Source organism: Pseudochaenichthys georgianus, chromosome 13, assembly GCF_902827115.2.
Source record: "Pseudochaenichthys georgianus chromosome 13, fPseGeo1.2, whole genome shotgun sequence".
Taxonomy (NCBI): Eukaryota; Metazoa; Chordata; class Actinopteri; order Perciformes; family Channichthyidae; genus Pseudochaenichthys; species Pseudochaenichthys georgianus.
This window is the reverse complement of record NC_047515.1, coordinates 15,292,593-15,311,851: the sequence shown is the minus strand read 5'-3', so window position 1 is coordinate 15,311,851 and position 19,259 is coordinate 15,292,593. Positions and strand designations below refer to the sequence as shown.

At 40.5% G+C, this 19,259-nt stretch overlaps 1 protein-coding gene across 1 annotated transcript in view; it reads left to right on the top strand.

Annotated features, from left to right (window-relative positions):
- The window catches only part of LOC117457879 (LHFPL tetraspan subfamily member 6 protein), a 44,962-nt gene extending 26,075 nt beyond the window's left edge, over positions 1-18,887 (top strand). The window contains exons 3-4 of the mRNA XM_034098134.1: positions 13,858-13,956; positions 18,140-18,887. Coding sequence (XP_033954025.1) covers positions 13,858-13,956; positions 18,140-18,258 — 218 coding nt within the window. The 3' untranslated portion in view covers positions 18,259-18,887. The remainder of the gene's footprint in view (positions 1-13,857; positions 13,957-18,139) is intronic.
- The last annotated feature ends 372 nt before the right edge of the window (positions 18,888-19,259 follow it).

The window sequence follows — 19,259 nt, the reverse complement described above, 5'->3', positions numbered from 1 at the left end:
TTATTAGTATGCTGTGTGCACCGCCTAGTGGTTAAAGCACGTTATTGAATACTTTTTGTTGAATAATGTTATTTTTGTTGAATAATGTTATTTGATGAAAAAAATATTAAGAGTACATATCTTCATAGGGGGGAAGTAGAAGGTCAATGATAGAAATATAGAATGTAAAAAATCAAGAAGATACTGTAAGTGATCTCTACAATAAAACAGTTTAGTGCTGGATGTACAAAGATATTAATAGGAGGATGTGCAAAACAGACACACTAATTAACCTTTATTAACACATTAAAGAATACTTTAGGTTAAGGTCTTCTTTCAAATAAGAAAAAAGCTTTGGGGGTATCTATCTACAGATAAATATTAAGCCTGACAAAGTACTTAACATCTAAAACTATGTTGAAGCACTTATTTTAACTGATATTATATAGATAGTATAAGAAATGTGCAGAATTTGACAGTTTAATGGTAGAGGTATACACACATATTGATGTCTTGTAATGCACTGTTGAGGAACCTCACCTGCGACCCAAGTTTTTCATTCATTGCATAACTACACCATAGTTGTGTATATGATATCGTCAATAAACCTTAGAAAATCTTGAAAGGCATGTGCAAAATAGCAATTATATACAGTTTTTAATTAACTATTAGTAGAGAATAACGAGTAATGAATATACTTTATAAAGATCTGCAGATACATGTTTAGTCTTCTCAAGCACCCACTATCAAATATCTCTCCTGATTGTTGGCACTTGACAATCACCTTTCCCTGAATTTTACTCGGGTGTAACTAAAGTCTGATTTAAGGGTCATTAATCAGAATCTGCAAAGTAACTAAAATAAATGTAGTGGAGTAAAAATACCAGGTTAACCTCTGAATTGTAGGGGAGTAGAATTACAAAGTAACAATGAGCTGTCATGTGGGTATATATTAATGCTGCGCATTATGGATACAAGCGATTTTCACCCATTTAGTAATTACATGTTTTAAATGTGTACACACCAATGTGTTTCCTATCGCCTAAACCTCCAGGGCTGTACACAGTTTAATACTGTCAACTTCTAATTTTGGGGAAAACGTCTTTTAAAACTACAATTCCCAGTAGAGACGTGCCATAGAGAACATGTTGCGAAACACAATAGCCAGCATGTGTAGTTCTGGGGGGGCGTTCGAGTCCAGTTTTGAATAGTCTGCCGTGGTTTCGTTCCATTTCAAAGAGCTTGACGCTCGGCGTAACCTTGGCGCACTGCCACTCCAACATCCAATCCCAGAGCTTGAAGATTAATCACGGGGTTTGTCAACGGGACTGTAGTCCCAAACGATAGCTGGGGATCATGGGTATTGTAGTGTCTTCGGGCCATCCTAAACTGGATATCATATCGCATTAACAACACCACATCTGGCGTCACAGAGCTCTTCTGTTAGTGTCCTTTCTTCTTAGAGGAAGTACAGAAACACGTAACTCTGGATTTGTTTTAATGTTTGAGGTGCAATAAACGACACAGCAGCTTTTTGGCATGTTAAAACTATTATTTTCTGCCTCGCTCATGAGAGTAACAGCTGGCGAAATTACAGCCTTGCCTACTGATTTTAAATGTGTGCTCTAAAATGATATTCATAAATGAATATTATCATTATTATAAGCAAGACAATAAATGGCAAAGATATGTAGAAAATAAACGTATTTGAGATACGTTCATAACGAACGTAACGTGGGAGAAAATATGTGTCTAACTAAACGTAATTGAGAATGCAGTTTAGTTCTGTGGGAACGTAATTTTTAGGAGACAGGGTTGGGGGAGTGCAGAGGAAGGCTGTTAATGCTTTTGGGAGGCAATTTGAAGCTTAGCTTTGCACAGTGACAAACTATAAAATTTTTAACTTTACAGACTTGTATCAACCATACTGAATTTCATTTTCTGGTACTAATGCTTTGAAGTAAGGAACTAATTGATTAATTATTTGAGGCCTGAACATACTTTGCTATTACTCCCGTGTGAATTGAGAGTAAGGCAATACAAGTGGAAATGCACTCTAACCACCACTGCAGGATGAAACCGCTGGTGCTTAGAGCATTGTTCCTTTGGGCTGATTTTTTTTTCCTTTGAAACATCTCAGTGAGGGGCAGTTTTGCAAGGACTCATGGGAACTATTGATTTTCATTCGTCCTTGCTCCCATGGTATAATCTCTGGATTCATGCTATCCACTGACTCCTATGACATGAATGCTTGCAGCTTGATTGAAGCCATATGTCTGTGTGAGGCAGTATTTTAAATAGAGGTGTCAGGTCTGCGTTGTCTGAAGCATATTAAAACCAGGGCACCATGTTGTTTTAACATATCTCATTTAATTAGAAACACATACTGCTGGATAACTGCTCCATTGTTCATTCTGCATTACCTCATGGTTTTTCCACATTTTCTTAAGAAAGGAAAAAAAACCTTGGATTTATTTCAAATATTTCTGGGTGTTTTCTGTTTCCACTTTACTGATCTGAACTGTTTCACTTCCAGCCCACCTGCTAGTGCTTTGGGTTAGCATGTGGGTTCATTCTGATCCAGCGGGTTTCTAAAACCTGCAATGTTTTTCAATGTGTTGGCTTAGGGTTTAACTGGCAAAAATACAAACTGTCTATCAAGATGAAGATTTGGTGAATGTGCATGTCAACACTAGAATCAAGTCTTTACATTTAGCCAGTACTCTGACCAAGAAGTAGAAATAATTGTCGGTTTGGGAAACACCGTTAAACATTCTGCGTAGTTCATCATATTTTACCACACCAGGCATTTTTAACACCAAGTAAAAATGGACAAGTGTCACTGTCATGTATCTTCCGCACACAATCAGTGTAAAGAAACATCTGTTTATCTAGATGTGATTTTATTACTTACGTGTTCGTCAAAGGACTCTCTAACAGTATTGTTAGAGGGACGAGGCTGCAATTTCATCACTAAAATGAATCTGTTTACAATAACATCCGCTAGAATACCTCCGTACCCTTTACTACCCTGACAGAGATGCCATGGCAATATGAAAAGGCAAGATAATCTTCATGTGAAATGGAATTGGTAGCCCTTTCTTGACATCTGTTTAGTTTCAATCTGTTGAATCACCCAGGCAGAAATAGATTTTCATCCTTGAGCAGACAGGATAAACCAGATATTATGTGATTATTTGGGATCACAATGCCAATTCAATATCATACCAAATGTCAGAGCACACACAGTCCCGCACAATCTGATCTCTGCCTCTGCTTTGTATTTCCCTATTATATTACAGATTACTTGACATGTTGCATAGTGTGTTCTAATTTAGACTATTCTGCTCTGCCTCAAGGGCTCTCAAATGTCACATTAACAGCATTTGATACACTTACAGTAAGCTTCATCATGTCTTTATCAATCTATTTTAACACAAGTAAGTACACAAAGGGTTACTTCAATGAGCTTCACTTAGAAGCTACATCACAGCTAATAAACTGAGAATTGTGAGAAACTTCTTAAAAGACATTGACATTTTAGTAAACAACCTTAAATGATTTATCGTAGAGAGTTAAATGAAAAGATTTACACTTTCACGTCTGTTTGTTAAATAAAGAGCTACTGTTCAGATATCCAGTTAGCTTAGCATAAAGACAAATGGAAACTGCTATCGTAACTGTCAAAGGTAACAAAACACACCAACCAAAACCCACAAGTTGAGGACTTTGATACCTTTGGACAGAACTGTTTCCCTTTTATTTCCGTCCTTTTGCTAAGCTAAGCTAACCGGCTGCTTGTGGTAGCTTCATTTTCCATCCATCTTCTCCCGCTTATCCGTGGTCGGGTGTGGGCCAATTACAGAGGCATCACACTACTCAGCCTCCCCGGGAAAGTTTACTCCAAGGTACTCGAAAGGAGGGTCAGGCCGATTGTGGAACCTCAGATTGAGGAGGAACAATGCGGATTCCGTCCTGGTCGTGGAACGACGGATCAGCTTTTTACTCTCGCAAGGATCCTGGAGGGGGCCTGGGAGTACGCTTATCCGGTCTACATGTGTTTTTGTAGACTTGGAGAAGGCGTATGACCGGGTTCCCAGGGAGTTACTGTGGGAGGTGCTGCGGGAGTATGGGGTCTCTACTCAGGGCCATCCAATCTCTGTACTCCCAAAGCGAGAGCTGTGTCCGGGTCCTCGGCAGTAAGTCGGACCCATTTCCGGTGAGGGTTGGCCTCCGCCAGGGCTGCGCTTTGTCACCAATCCTGTTTGTAATATACATGGATCGGATTTCGAGGCGTAGTCGTGGGGGGGGGGGTCTGCAGTTCGGTGGACTAAGGATTGCACCACTGCTTTTTGCAGATGATGTGGTTCTGATGGCTTCACCTTCAGCACTCACTGGATCGGTTCGCAACCGAGTGTGAAGCGGCTGGGATGAGGATCAGCACCTCCAAATCTGAGGCCATGGTTCTCAGCAGGAAACCGATGGACTGTCCACTCCAAGTAGGGAATGAGTCCTTACCCCAAGTGAAGGAGTTCAAGTATCTCGGGGTCTTGTTCTCGAGTGAGGGATCAATGGAGCGTGAGATGGGCCGGAGAATCGGAGCAGCTGGAGCGGTATTGCAGTCGCTTTACCGCACCGTTGTGACGAAAAGGGAGCTGAGCCAGAAGGCAAAGCTCTCTGTCTACCGGGCCATTTTCGTTCCTACCCTCACCTATGGTCATGAAGGATGGGTCATGACCGAAAGAACGAGATCGCGGATACAAGCGGCCGAGATGGGTTTTCTCCGCAGGGTGGCTGGCGTCTCCCTTAGGGATAAGGTGAGAAGTTCGGTCATCAGGGAGGGACTCGGAGTTGAGCCGCTCCTCCTTCGCGTCGAAAGAAGCCAGTTGAGGTGGTTCGGGCACCTAGTTAGGATGCCACCTGGGCGCCTCCCTAGGGAGGTGTTCCAGGCACGTCCAGCTGGGAAGAGACCAAGGGGTAGACCTAGGACCAGGTGGAGGGATTATATCTCTTCGCTGGCCTGGGAGCGCCTTGGGATCCCCCAGTCAGAGCTGGTTGATGTCGCCAGGGAAAAGAAAGTTTGGGGCTCTCTGCTGGAACTGCTACCCCCGCGACCCGAGCTTCATTTTCACCAGACATAAATTATCATCTTACTCAAAATCAATAATAAAAAGAAAATAGTAGTGTTTATCAATGTCAATGCTTTGTTTTAAATATATGTCCTATAGTGTATCGGGTTATGTTATTCCAACCTTTCCGTGGCTCGAGAATGAGACTTGTGGCCTTCTGAGATTTCCACTCTTACTGAATGGTATTCACATCATCACACCCACACAATGAAATGCTGGGAGTAAAAGTGGCCCTTTATTGTAGTGAATGTTTGAATTTAGGAGAATGGAAAAGGCTGCTAAAACTCAATCCCCAAGGGTAATAAGCTAGCCTGGTGTGTGTGCTAGATCATGGCCGGCACTTTAAACACATGCTATGGAGTACATTGTACACTTGGCAGTGCGAGTTGGTTTTTCCCCGATCCCAGAAGCGTTGTTTTGTCCTTTTTGTAGCGGGGCTGTGTGTGTTTTCAGTATGGAACGGCTCACATGATGAGTCCCAGTACTGTCAGAGAGGCATTTTGATGTCTGGCAATTTTTATTATAGAAGATACTAAAACATTCATTGCATATTTGGATGCTATTACCATGAATATTAAAGTGGAGATTGCAGTGTCTTTGATTCTCCTCTCCCCAGAAGGCCTTGCATTAGCATGTTTACCGCTCATTGTAATTATGGCAGGAGCATATCGCTGAAGGTATACGCTGACTTTTTCACATGTGGCCTGCCATCATGCTTTTCTGTCAGGGGGAGGAGGTTGCTGCCTCACACATCAGACATGACCCAGTTAGAAGAGCTCCACTTGTAGGAACATAAGAAGTGGATCCTACCCTGAGGAGGATTTCCACACCCTTTGGCTTTGTTGTTATCAAACATTTTCTTTCTTCTCTCAACTCGCCTCTGATGGATGGAAGTCCCTTCCCTTTTTAAATTAAAATTCCAGACTACCATGCTGATTTGTATAACAGTTTGTAGAAGGTCCATTTTAGCATACTGTGTATTCCTATAGATTCCTATAAATGACTGAAATCTTAGTTAAATGAGGCTTAAAAAACGGTTGCCCAGAATCTACTGTAAGTTGGCTTTGACTGTAACTTTGTCATGTGAAAGTAAAGAAGCTTATTGCCACTCAGCCTCACAGTGATAATAAGTCCTTATAATATTGCAAGATATTGCAAAACCTTTTTCTGAATAAAATCAAAGGCAGAAAATGAACTCCAGTGCAGTATGGTAGCAGTCCGGTGATGCTGTCAGATAGCTAGTAACACACATTAGCTCATTGTTTATTCTGTTCTTAGTGCATTCCATCACTAGTTTAGCACATGGGTGACTACATTTAAAAGAGAAATGTGAAAATTGTGCAACATTTTGGAAAAGCTAGAGGGGGAATTTCTCCCAGATGCTGCAGCATTCTTTCCTTTGTATTCCCTTGTTTATTTACCTTCCTCTTGTTTGACTCCTCTTAACTGAAAGGAGTGGGTAGAATGTCCAATTTGCAAAATGAGATCAGAGGAGACATGGTTGAGGTCACAAGGAGGCGTGGGTTCTTAGTAGCTGGAAAGACTGAGACATACAGAAAATATCTGCGCCCTTGTGTGAAAAGCTAATTCTCCCCACACATGCAGAAGACATTGTCTTCTGAAAGTCATTTGCCACATATTTTGCACACCCCGGTGTCGTCCTTTTGCAGTTTGGTGTTGTGCCACTGTGCTGCAGACGGGATGTTGTCTTTCCTTCTTAATAGTTGCCCATTGCTTAATGAACCAGACCTTTATTTTGCTCTTGTAGTTGGTGTGTTCATTAATTATCGGTTGTAGCTGGAAACTGTGTGACAAATGAGTGGTGTGATTAGATAACACCAGTTCCTGACAGAATGCCTGTAGCAGAAGCGCTGAAACGGATCAATATAACACAAACTGCTCCTTCCGCCCAGGGCCTGTGATGGTGACTGATGGGTGGACATGAGAATGAAATGAGACTGTGTGGCACAACCCAATAAACCACCACACACTGTACGGGTCATCACTTTGGGCTTATTTCTGGCCCATACCTCAGGGATATGTGATTTAACTGACATTATAACACTTAACACACTCCATCTTTTGACAGTTTTCCTTTACCATAACCTTTTCACTACCTCAACTTTTAAGTACTTGTTAGGCCTTAACGCTGGGTTGTTCTCTGCATCTCCTTTATGTTTTACAAACTGGAATTGTGATCTAATACAGCATCCAGCATTGCATCATGTCGCACACCTGACCTTAACTCTAGCTAACCGTTTCACATTCAAATTTGCTTCAAAAGTAACTATATATGCTATAATATATAGAGCAAATGTGTGAAAATAGCTTCAGTGTTTTTGATGTTTCCTGAAATAGAAAAAAAGGCACACAATCTATATAGTAAAAGATAAGCTTTGCAGACCCATTATACACTCTTTGAATGATTTATTTTGGGTTTTTTGTACATTTTCAAATTAACTGTACCCCTGACTAAAATACTGTTGGATCAGGTCATCTTAGAGACACATGAAACAACAGTCTGTTTGCAGGCAGACAAGAAAACATAACCATGCAGACCTCACATGAACACAGCCTGACAACGAGTCTTGTTAAGTCCTCTGATAGATGTTGGGATAAAGGACTGTTTGTTACTGTTTGACCTTTTCTTTGGGCGGCTGTGGCAGATACCAGAGGGGAGAGGGAGAAATCTGCCATAAAGGGGATGGTCACACTCTAAATTAATAGTCAGAGCCTGGTGTGGAGCTGGTTTGTCACAGAGCTGTGTTCTTACTGGCCTGGTCTGTAATACACGTTTATGTGTTTGATATTCAAGTTGCAAAGCCAAAACAAGAATAAAGAAACGGAGCCGACAGAAGACTGCAGACTGGAACATCTTTTCCTGTGTAGTCAGCCATCACACAGTGGAATATGTAACTGAGAATACAACCGTTGGGAGAAAACATGGTTCAACCTGTAAAACTTCTTCATGAACACACCTCTCGTCCTTCTGGATAATTGTCATTCAAGATTCATGCAGAAAAACTCACAAAACAGTTTAGCAAAGGAATATTAATAGCAACAAGTAGACTATTTGTGCTCAATATAATGCTTGAATATCAGCCACTGGCAACCGCAAATGTTAAGATGCATCATTTTGCACATCACATATCACTCATACTTTACATACTCTCATTAAATCCCTCCTTTCCTCCTCATCCTCCATCTCTCACAGTTGCAAAGTCTAACGTTTCAACTGAATCTCCAGATCCCCGTCTCGCTCACATGAAAAAAACAGCTTCTCCGGCAAAAATGCTCACATAGGATTAAGCCCTTCTAAAAAGCGACTGTGTTGATCCAACTTGAATGACAGAGAATCAAAACCTTGTAAGGAAAGCAGGAATGCAAGCTGTCCATACTGATGTCTGCCACGTGTTTCAAACGGAGAAAAAAAACATGTCTCGACATGCAGAGATGGTAATGTTGACAGGCAAACGTGACACTGTGGGAACCTGTAACTGATTAAAGCTCAGGATGACATAAACATGATTATAATCTCATATTATTTACATAACAGATTGTATTTATATATTTGTTTTTAGATTAGATGCAAAGTACCATGCTTGGATGAATTGAGTACAATTAAGCACAGATTTTTACTTTAAGGTAACATTGCACAACATGTTTTTATTTTTTAATTTCTAGTTCTTAAGATGTGGCAACACCCGAGTAAACATGGTATCAGCAAGTGAAGGTTTTTCGCTAACAGTCCTTGAGCTACTTTGTCAGATTAACACAAGGTTAACGCTCATATTTGTTTACAGGGCAGCAGCCAAAGAACCTCACATTACTTTTACTCTTAAAAACCTGCAGCTCTTCATCTAGCTCACTGTGGCTGCTCCTTCTAGTTATTCCCTTGCAATATTTGAAAAATGTTCTTTGCCCCAACATTTGTTGTCTTATATTTCTTATATTTTAAGAAGAAAGTGTTTTTTTATGAGCACCATTGTCAGATGTCCTTAAATGGAAGCAGCAGCTGGAGGAAATGTTGGGTTTGCATCAGGTTTGCTTTAGCAGTGACTTAATATGGCTCTGACACGGCTGAGTTAGCAGTAAGCAATGATGCTGATATTAATGATAGAATTAAAAACAGTGTTGCTGGATTATGTGCTGCAGTGCTAAATCTCTCATACGAGGCAATTTGTATCCACTGTGGGAATGGCGGTCTCCACCACTTACAATGGAAATTACTATACAGAGAGATAATTACAGAATGTACATGTGTTGAATGGCTATGTTGAGAAATGGGTTAAATTCCATAATTATTTTAAGGATTATAAATTAAACGACCCACTTGTTTTCCTTGCTGCCCTTTTTGCAAGCCGTTTTGTAAACATATTCAGACATGTCATTAATCGTACCAGCTTTCTTTTCTTCATATTATTAACATGTTTTGGGAAACAGCATAAAACTTGACTGGAATTATAATTTTCAACCACAAATGCCTACGGACGAGTAGAGGGGGATACTAGTTTGTCACAGGTGGGCTTGCCTTCCCAGGTGAGGTTGCTCTTACACTTCCCTCCGCTTTCTGTCGATCCTCCAAGCCCAAAAGGGAATGTCTTACATTAAGCTGACCCTTTCAGCCCCACCCCCACTCCAATTCCCTGGCCACTCACATTCTCTAGAGCTTAGCGGGAGCCTTTTCTCCCTGTTCTCTTTGGCCTTTTGAATGATAACCTTGAATGGTAGTGTCTCGGGGCATGAAGGAGGGTAAAGAAATGCCTTGTTTTTTGACAGAAAGCAGGAAAGCTTGACAAAAGGCATCAGCACTCCCTAAATCAGAGAATGTGGGGGATATGAAAGGGGACAGTTCTTCATTCGGGTAAAAAGCGTTGACAGAATAAGGATGGGGCACAATAGAGCAGCTCTGATGAAACAATTCAATTCTCTGTGTGCTTTTTAAGAGATTTCAAAAGTGAGCTCAACTGCAATGATGAAATCCGAGGCAACTATATGCAGTAGAAAGTTGACTGTATTAGAGAACATTTTATGGATTGAAGAATGGAATGAGGGACTGATTGTATTTGGGTAAGTCAATTTATCTGATTTATTTCCCAGTTCATAGAATAGCCTTTCACAGAAGCCATTTGGCCCGAGATAGTCATTGTGATAACAACCTCATGGAGATCAATTGAAACTCAATCTGTGAATAAGACGTCTTGATTCTACACGCCGCTCTCTCTGACCCTTACTTCTTCCTCTTCATCTCTTCTGCCCGGGAGGAAACTATCAGCATCAGCCTGCTGCCATAGCAACTCAAACAACACTCCAAAATGGCCTTAGGTTTTACAAATAGTGGTTGATGGTAAAAAAGCAGCAGAGTAAACAAACAACCCTCCCAGGCTTGTGTTGATAGAGCCTCGTCCGATTGCGCAGAAAGCTCAGGGCTTCTTCATGTTTGACCTGAGAGCATGGTTGATGCTGATACGGTGAAACTAGTTGTTTTGGTGCAAATGGTAGTGACGTTATCTTTATGATATTTCCTGTCCATCAGTTCCTTAATGTAGTTGCTGTACAGCTGCAGCCTTGTGGTGACTTTAACTACAGTCCTTATGGCAGCTTAGTGGAGTTCTGCAATGATTTCATTGTGAGATGGCCATCTGCTCACAGCAACAGAAAAAGCCTCTTGTTGAGGTTGATCAGCAGAAGAGAACATTCAGGCAATGCAACGTACAGAATACGTTTGTTGAAACAAGTGTCGGGTTTTTCATTTTGGCCATTTGGTGTTTCTTTACAAAGTATGGAATAATTGAATTTGTCAATTACTGATTGCAGTTTAATCATTCTGTAAGACTTACTTATAATGTGTTTCTAATGTAACATAATGCTTATCTATTTTCTGTTAAAGCAACCCATTTTATTATAATACATTTAGCATGACTTTAATGCTCGAGATTGTAGTGTGTCCACTAGCTCAGTGGTCCTTGCGCCACCATCCAGGACACCAGATTTAAGAACATTTTCAGGGGGGGGGGAAACACATGTCATGATCCAAAGTGTCTGTGTTTACACTCTGTGATGGGAATTCAGGTCAGCAGAAGGCATTACCTCAGTTTAAGAGGTCACATGCCAAAGAGGTTGAGAAGCACTGCTGTAGCTGGCATCCACATGCTAAATGACACAAATCCCTGACTGTCTGTTTGTGCAGATTGGGGTGCATCTGTGTCAGCTTAGGAAATAGTAAGGGTAGGAAGTACCGTCTGTTTAACAGCACGCATGGAGAATTAGAGCCTGAGGTATTCTGCCTCTCACAAGTCCACACTTCTCTCTAGCAGCCTTCCTTTTAAATAGTATGTGAAAGAGCATTTTGCATTCTTGTTAATCTGTCTCCCACATCCCAGTCACCAGCCTTCCTACCTCTGCTTCTCAAAAACCCACGTAGTAAGTGTGGAGGATAGGATTTGACAGACTTAACTATAATGGCAAAAAATATATTTATCAAATAAAAGCCAAATGTGAAACGTAGAGCCATATATGATACAGATACCTTAGTGCTCGCTCCCAGTGATTTTTGCTTTGCCGTATCTATCACCATATTGGCTTGGTAACATGTCAGTGCTCTCATTGATTTCACCCACTGCAGTGTTGCAGGCTCACTGAGTTTATCCCCAGCAACCTTTTATTTTTTATTTTTCAAGATCACACAAGGGAACTGGGCTTTTGTCTTTGTTGTGGCAATCGTTTCCCTCCCGTCATTGGTCTTAGATGTACAGCTTTTCATGTCATCACATCATCGTCTGACCTGATGTGGAAACTATGCACTGACGAAAACCTTTTCCCCCCTATTCTCACGGAGGTTCCTGCTGCAGCGTTTTATAAATCTGATCATTATAACGAATGCGTTAATCAAACACTGACTGAAAATCACAATGAAGCTTGATTTTTCTAATGGAAATATTACAGTTTGCTGGATAGAATAACAATGTCTTTTTGAAGCACATTCTGCCCTGCGTTATTTTGTTTCTCTCTTTCCTCGTGCTGCAAGGAAATTCAATTTGATTACATACTGCTGTATCTCTCTGCATTACACAACACTTGAAAGAGAATTTTTGATTTAATTAAATATTAATCATGAATACATTATCATGTTGGCTCTTTACTGTTACAAATTTGAATCAAAACACATTCGATCACATTACATAACTGGGAATATTTTAATGATTGCGGGTATGCTCACTAGCTTACAAATGCATTTTTGTACCTTCCAAAAGAGTTTGTTTTTATGTTCATCAGAGGTCCACTGCTTGTACAGGGATTTACATCAAATGCCCCTGTCTTTTGCTTTACTGCTCAGCTAAAGGTAGTCATTTTGCAGAAACTCGTCTGAAGTTCTTTTAAGAAGCTGAAGAAGAAACAGCCGAGTTGTTACTTATTACATTCCCAGGATCCCCTCTGATCCTGAGCTGTAACGACACGGACTTGGTTGGACCCTTTTTACATCCCTTCATTCTCATCAACATGCCAGAGTTTCGCTGAATTGATTTTCTACCACGGGTGTCATAATCAGTCCATTTCCCCCCAGATGCAAGCTGATGACATTCACCGTCTTCCTGGCTGCAACGGCGGAAAACAGATGTCTTTTTCACTTTTCTACTCCCCTTCTGATGTTGGCCAGTTTGTGTAGCCCATATGCATTAGCATGTGGATTAATTCCTGCTTGTTATCTTTGCCTGGATGTAATAAGGCAATCCTGGATGGCAGAGGTAATCAGGTTGGAAGGCAGAGCTCTTGCCTTCTCTTCCTCCGCTGCCTTCCTCACATCCTAAAAACTGATAGCAGGTTAGACACATCGGAGGGGATTAAGCTAATGTGATGGCAGAGCCACCTACAGGGTAATTTTAAGAGACGGGCCTTGGCATCCAGGGAATAACTTGTCAAGACGTGGCTGTAGGCTAATATTAAGGATATTAATCCTTAATTTAAATGGCCTTGACTTGATTTTACTCTCGTCTCTGTGTGCAGCTTTAAGTGCAGTCATAGGTCTCTCTAATCACTGACATAAAGCAGTCCCTCAAGGGTTTTCCAGAGTTTTACTGTAATTATTGCGTACCAAAAATTGCTGGTTTTTTTTGTTGTTAGCTGTGCGAGAAATTGCCAAGCTATTTGAATTATTTCTCTCGTTGATGTGAGCGGTTTTATGAGCTGCTGGCTGAGGAGCGCTTTATTTTGCAGCTGTAAAAAACATGACAAAGTGTTAAAATCACAATCTGTGTCGTTTTACAAAGGGATTTTTGGCTTGGTAAAGTTGAATTGTTGGAACAGGTCATTATTGCCTCCCCATCAGTATCAGCTGGAAACAGTTGATAAGGTGAGAAGAATAAAATCATACGCGTGAAGTCACACACCGCTTCAGCTCATTGTCGTTTTCATAGTTTTATTTAAAACATAAACCAGGGTTGCTAGAGAATCCATATACAACCTGAGTTTGTGTTATCTGGATGCAACAAAGAATAAAAACACCCTTCTTGTCTTCCTCATTAATGAAAAGATTCTTAAATTATGAAAACCCACAGGCAAGGTCTCACATAAAACAATGCAGACCTTCCCTCAAGGAGCCGAGTGAACACCTTGATGGGGAGAGTTTGTCCTTGCTGCGGTTTTCCCCCTCGCTGTCTTTTCAGCCTCTGGTCATATTTTGTGATGTTTCTTTTCTTTGGGCTACTACTGTTCCTCCATCACTGACAGACTCCCTCTCTCTCGTTCTCAGGTTTGCTCATAGGATCTGGCTGTGCACTCTATCCATTGGGATGGGACAGCGAGGAAGTACAACAGACCTGCAACAACAGCTCGGACCAGTTTCAACTAGGTAAGATGTCTACTAATACACACACACACCTACAGCCTGACACCACCTTACACACTGATGCTTCAACCATGACTGTGTACATTTGTCTTGTGTTTGCCAAATGTTCCGGCCCCACAACTGATAAATGTATGAACAAAGTTGAGAACAGACTTTTATCTCTGGCACTTGACATGCTGCCTGTTTTTTAATACCAAGCAGACACAACTCTCTGGTACTGTCATATACTGAAGAGACAAGATCCCTTGGTATTTAAAATATATGATACAAAGTAAACAGAACCTCCTGTTGCTGTCAGTTCCTGAAGTGTTTTATAGCTATAAATATGTGCTGAGAATAAGTATGAGCTCGATTGCTGCTCAGTATTCAGCTGGCATTCTCTGGGCTATCTCATAGACAATATAATGTTTCTGTATTGGATGGTAGGCAGGTGGAGGGCTATTTATACTGCAGGTGCTCTTATATGATCAAATAATAATAATCAAAAAGTGTTTGAACTTCTACATACAAGGAGAAATTCATTTTGTGTGATTGCAATATTTTTAATTAAATGTCAAAGGTACTTTTTTGATAAAGCTGTTGAGCCCATATATGATGTAATCCAGTACACTTAGATTTGCTCTCTCTTTTAATTTACATCAATGTCCACCATGCTTTTTATATATTTGATTCCATACACAGTATGATAGGTAGATGTTCTGAGTACCAAGCAACTAGTTAAAGCTGGACTAGGCAGAATATTTGTTGTAATTAATGGTCAAAAATGCCATTAGCTTTTGGCATAATGTAAGTGGTCTGAAAGAACTGCCTTAAACTGCAGACAGACTTAAAAGAGTATCTGCCAATATCGAGAAGCATTTCAAAAGGACAAAACTGTTGCTAATTGGTTAGCATTGCTAAGCTGTTAGCAACATTTCGTCTCCATCTTTCTCATAGTTAAGCCTTTTGCCAACCTTAAGCTTATGGCTATGGTTATCAGAAGGTTAAACTATTTGCAACCTTTTTTGTCTTAACTTCTCTGAAATGTTTCCTGACATTGTAGCGAGCCTAGAATGAGAGCATGTCATCTCAAAGATATTTACGGACCCATGAGTTGGCAAAGAAAACAGGAGTGATTATTTTCATTGCATTTTTGCTATATAAAGGCATCTAGATTGTTTAACATGATTGACTAGTGGCTCATACAGGTTACTGTATGAATTACGTCACATGCCTGTGCTCTTGGACAGAGAAGGGAAAGAGGACAGCTGTTATTTTCGTATATTCTGGCATTGTTTTGCATTTTACAGAGTACTGGCTACCCTAGGGTGCAATTTGGATGACAATTATGCTGAATTGCTATTAAGGACATGTTGCCCAATGATGCCAAAATGAAACTTCCGACTCCATATTTAAAGTCCCCCAATGATCCGCTGTAGTGTTTGTAATTCAACTATGAGTGTTTCACAAGGGCAACTTTTGACCTGACAATGAAGCCAGAGCACCACTAGTCAATGCATGTCTGTTTCATGACAATCTGTTGTTGTTGAGATATAGTTCTGGACAGTTGGATGAACTCAATGAAAGACCAACCAAACATTCTTCAAAATCATCACCGACATTAAGTTAATAAATACAAGTTGATATATGCACATTAAAACAGATAATATTTCTGCAGATATGTGATGGTTCTAGCAGCTTTTATATAATCGTGTTCATATAATTCCGAAGGATATAATTCTGTGTAGTTAAAGTTTTTAAACGTATCATCTCAATTACTGAGATTTCAGACCATGTCATCAGATGTAATTATGTTGGAAAGGAGTTCTTTGAAAGAACATCCTCTCAGTACATACAGTATGAATTATTGTTAACAAGTGGGTTTGCATCAGCGTGCAGCTCAGATGAGGATGACTGCACTATAGTTATTCACCTCTTTCTTGGTAGCGCCATGACAAGTCGCTTAAGAACTGTGGATTTCACACAAGAAATGATGCCACATTGAGTACTTCAAATCTCTCCTTCATTAATCATGAAGAGAGCAGGGAGAACGTAGTGATTCAAAGATGAATTGGAATGTTTCTGCAGGACAAAATAATTGCATGTATGTCTAACATGAACAAGTTGGGGAAAGTATCATACGTATGTCTTCAGAATGGATACAGGAAAGTCCAAGTCACTCAGTCAAATGTTGCTATTTTCTATATTAGACCCATATTACAATATTATTACACTCATATTACACATTAATACAACCATATTAAAACTTTGTTATACCCATGTTACTGTACACGCACGTTACACCCATAATGCACCATAATTACACAGTTTCTGCACCCATTTTACACATGGACACAGCCTTATAACTGACTGTATCCCACAGGATGCTATAACCATTAAAGGGTTAATGGAATATTCCCACATCATGTTTATAGATAAACTACAGCCATAAAAATGAGTGTGGAGTTGAAAAGAGAGACATTTATAACAGAAAATGTACTTCCAAGAAATAAGCTGTTCAGTTATAGCTGTAGTATCAGAAGACTGCTGCTTGGATGATTTGGAAATGACACGCCTCCTCCGACTCGTAATTAGATAACATTCAATCAGAATATAGAATCGGAGGGATGAAACCCCTCTTTAACGGTCACACATGCAGAGCACACAGTGAAATGTGGCCTCTGCATTTAACCCGTCCTAGTACCAGGAGTCTAGTACTAGGAGCAGTGGGCAGCTATTGTACTGCGCCCGGGGAGCAATGGGAGTGGGGGGGGGAAGGGGGTTGTCCGGTGGTACCTTGCTCAAGGGCACCACGGCAGGGCCCAGGAGGTGTAGCAGTCCACACTCCATATTTAGGTCTGTTCGGGGGCTTGGACTGTGAGCCGTAGGGTCGCCGGTTCAAGTCCCCGAACAGACCTAAATATGGAGTGTGGACTGCTACTTGGAGAGGTCCCAGTCCACCTCCTGGGCCCTGCCGTGGTGCCCTTGAGCAAGGTACCACCGGACAAGCCCCTACTGACTGAGCCACTGCCGGATATCAGACACTTTCTTTAAATGCGATGTTTATAATGAGGTCATCACAACATTTTCCAAATTTAGAATCAGATGTAGGTCATATCCTTGTTTAGTCATGCACATCATTTCCTTTGAGGATTATAGAAGATGCTTCTTAAGGAGGCCCTTTTACGTTTTAATTTGTGCTTGCTTCTTGCTTTTGGCTCGGTTTCTGCATTTTTGTTTTTTGGCCACTGTTTGTGCGTTCCAAAACTCTGTGTTGTGAGAACACATTTGGCACATACCACACTGCAAATGAAGTTAAACTATGTTCAGCACATCTGTTCCAGCGATGCTATCTATTTCTGAAATTGGAAATGTTGTTGCTTGAACAAAAATGTTAGGCAGTTCACAACACTTATATGGAAATGTTGGATCTAAGGCAAGGATAACGCTGTAGTGTAGTTTTCTTATGATACAGTTCTCACAAATAAATTATATAATTTAAATGTCTTTTAAATAAACCACACACAATCCTTTCTACATTCCAATAATGCCTAAAATGTCACAGTATACATACAACTTAGATAGTACTATTGATTGATACTGAATAGTTCTAAATCGTATGGTAATGGCCAAATTCCTAACAATTCAATTCCTAAATATATGGAATCAAGTAAGACTCTTTTATAGCCCCTAAACTATATATAATAGTGAACATATCACACTTTGATCCTCTTACATGTTGTCATTTATACACCATTGTCCAAGTAGAGATGTTAAATATTTTGGAAAAGGCAACAAAACAAAACAAAAAAATCAAACGGCTTGTTAAAACAAAAATGTCCTTTTATTGCAGGTCCATGACTTAAAAAGAGACACTTTTATAACCTCCTGCAGTTTATTCAGTATCTATTTGGAGTAAACTGTTTTAGAGCTCTTGTAGAAGTATGTTATAATATTGTACTGTATAAGTAGTATGAGATTTGTGAGCCCAATAAGCTCCATTATGGTAAACCGTGCAGGGCTCCTCTAATGTTCAGATATTCTGGTTAAGCCAAAATCAAATCAGTTGTTTCCCCGCCAAAGGCTTATCTGAAGACATTTCATTGAAAGCCATCCGTGGGTTTTAGGAGTTATCCCGCTGACAGATGGACAGATAAAATAAAGGGTGGAAAGATAATCATCCTGAATCCTCTGCTCTCCTCCGCAGGTTCCTGCCAGATCGGCTGGGCGTATTACTGCACAGGGGCCGGGGCGGCGGCGGCCATGCTGCTGTGCACCTGGCTCTCCTGTTTCGCAGGGAAGAAGCAGAAGCAGTACCCGTACTGAAGCCAGGCTCAGAGGGACAGACCTCAGAGGGTACACGACGAAAGGGAGATGACTCTGTGGACACCAACACAGCACATTGAGCACCAAAGACACCAAGACACAGTGCTCTGGACATCATGGGACACAATCCATCTGACAACTCCAGGGACTGTTTCATAATGTAACACATACACATGGCTTTGAAAAGTGCTTCCTCTCTTAAAAAGCTGTTCTTAAAAGGAAAAATGTATGGACCAATCCTATTTGTAAAATTGTTACATTTCTTTAAGAGTATTATCTCTTTTTGTTGTCTTCCTCCTCTTCAGTCTATGTGATGGTGTTCCCTGTGATGAAGAGAAAAGTAATACTGCTTCATTGTTATGTGAAGTGTTTCCTCTTCATGTCTCATCCTTGCCTTAAACACAAAGTGAGATGCAATAATCCCTATAACGTAAAGCAATCCGACACTGGCTGCCTGCTTCCTCAACCTTTTCAGATCCCAAAAATCTAAGCATAGTTTATTTAACACATTCATAAAGATATACGTTGTGTATGATAATGTATTTTATCATATTAGCACATATTTTGTATTCACTCTTCATATTATTCTTTGTTATTATTCTTGTTTTGTAAATAAATGTTTATTGAAATTCTGGATTTAAAGTGTTATTTCAGTCCCACAACACGCCCTGTGGTACACCGAACAGACCTCTCACATTCCTAAAATCTTTTCCCATGACCTTTTGGTCTTGGTAGTGTTGGCTACGTGTGAGAGTCCTTTTTTCCCCACCAATCGATAAAAAGGATAAGGGTGGGCATTGCTGTGAATGTAACTTTTCCCCCGTTATTGATGAGGTTAATCCCACGACCTGCCTTTTCATCAGGTTACTAACTTCAAAGCGTCCGAGTCTTTCCAGACAGAGCTTGAGATGCAGCCATACCCTGGGACATAAAGAAGGCATCCATCGGCTTATTGTCTAGGGCTATCTCATAGTTCCTCTGAATAATAATGAACCATCGTG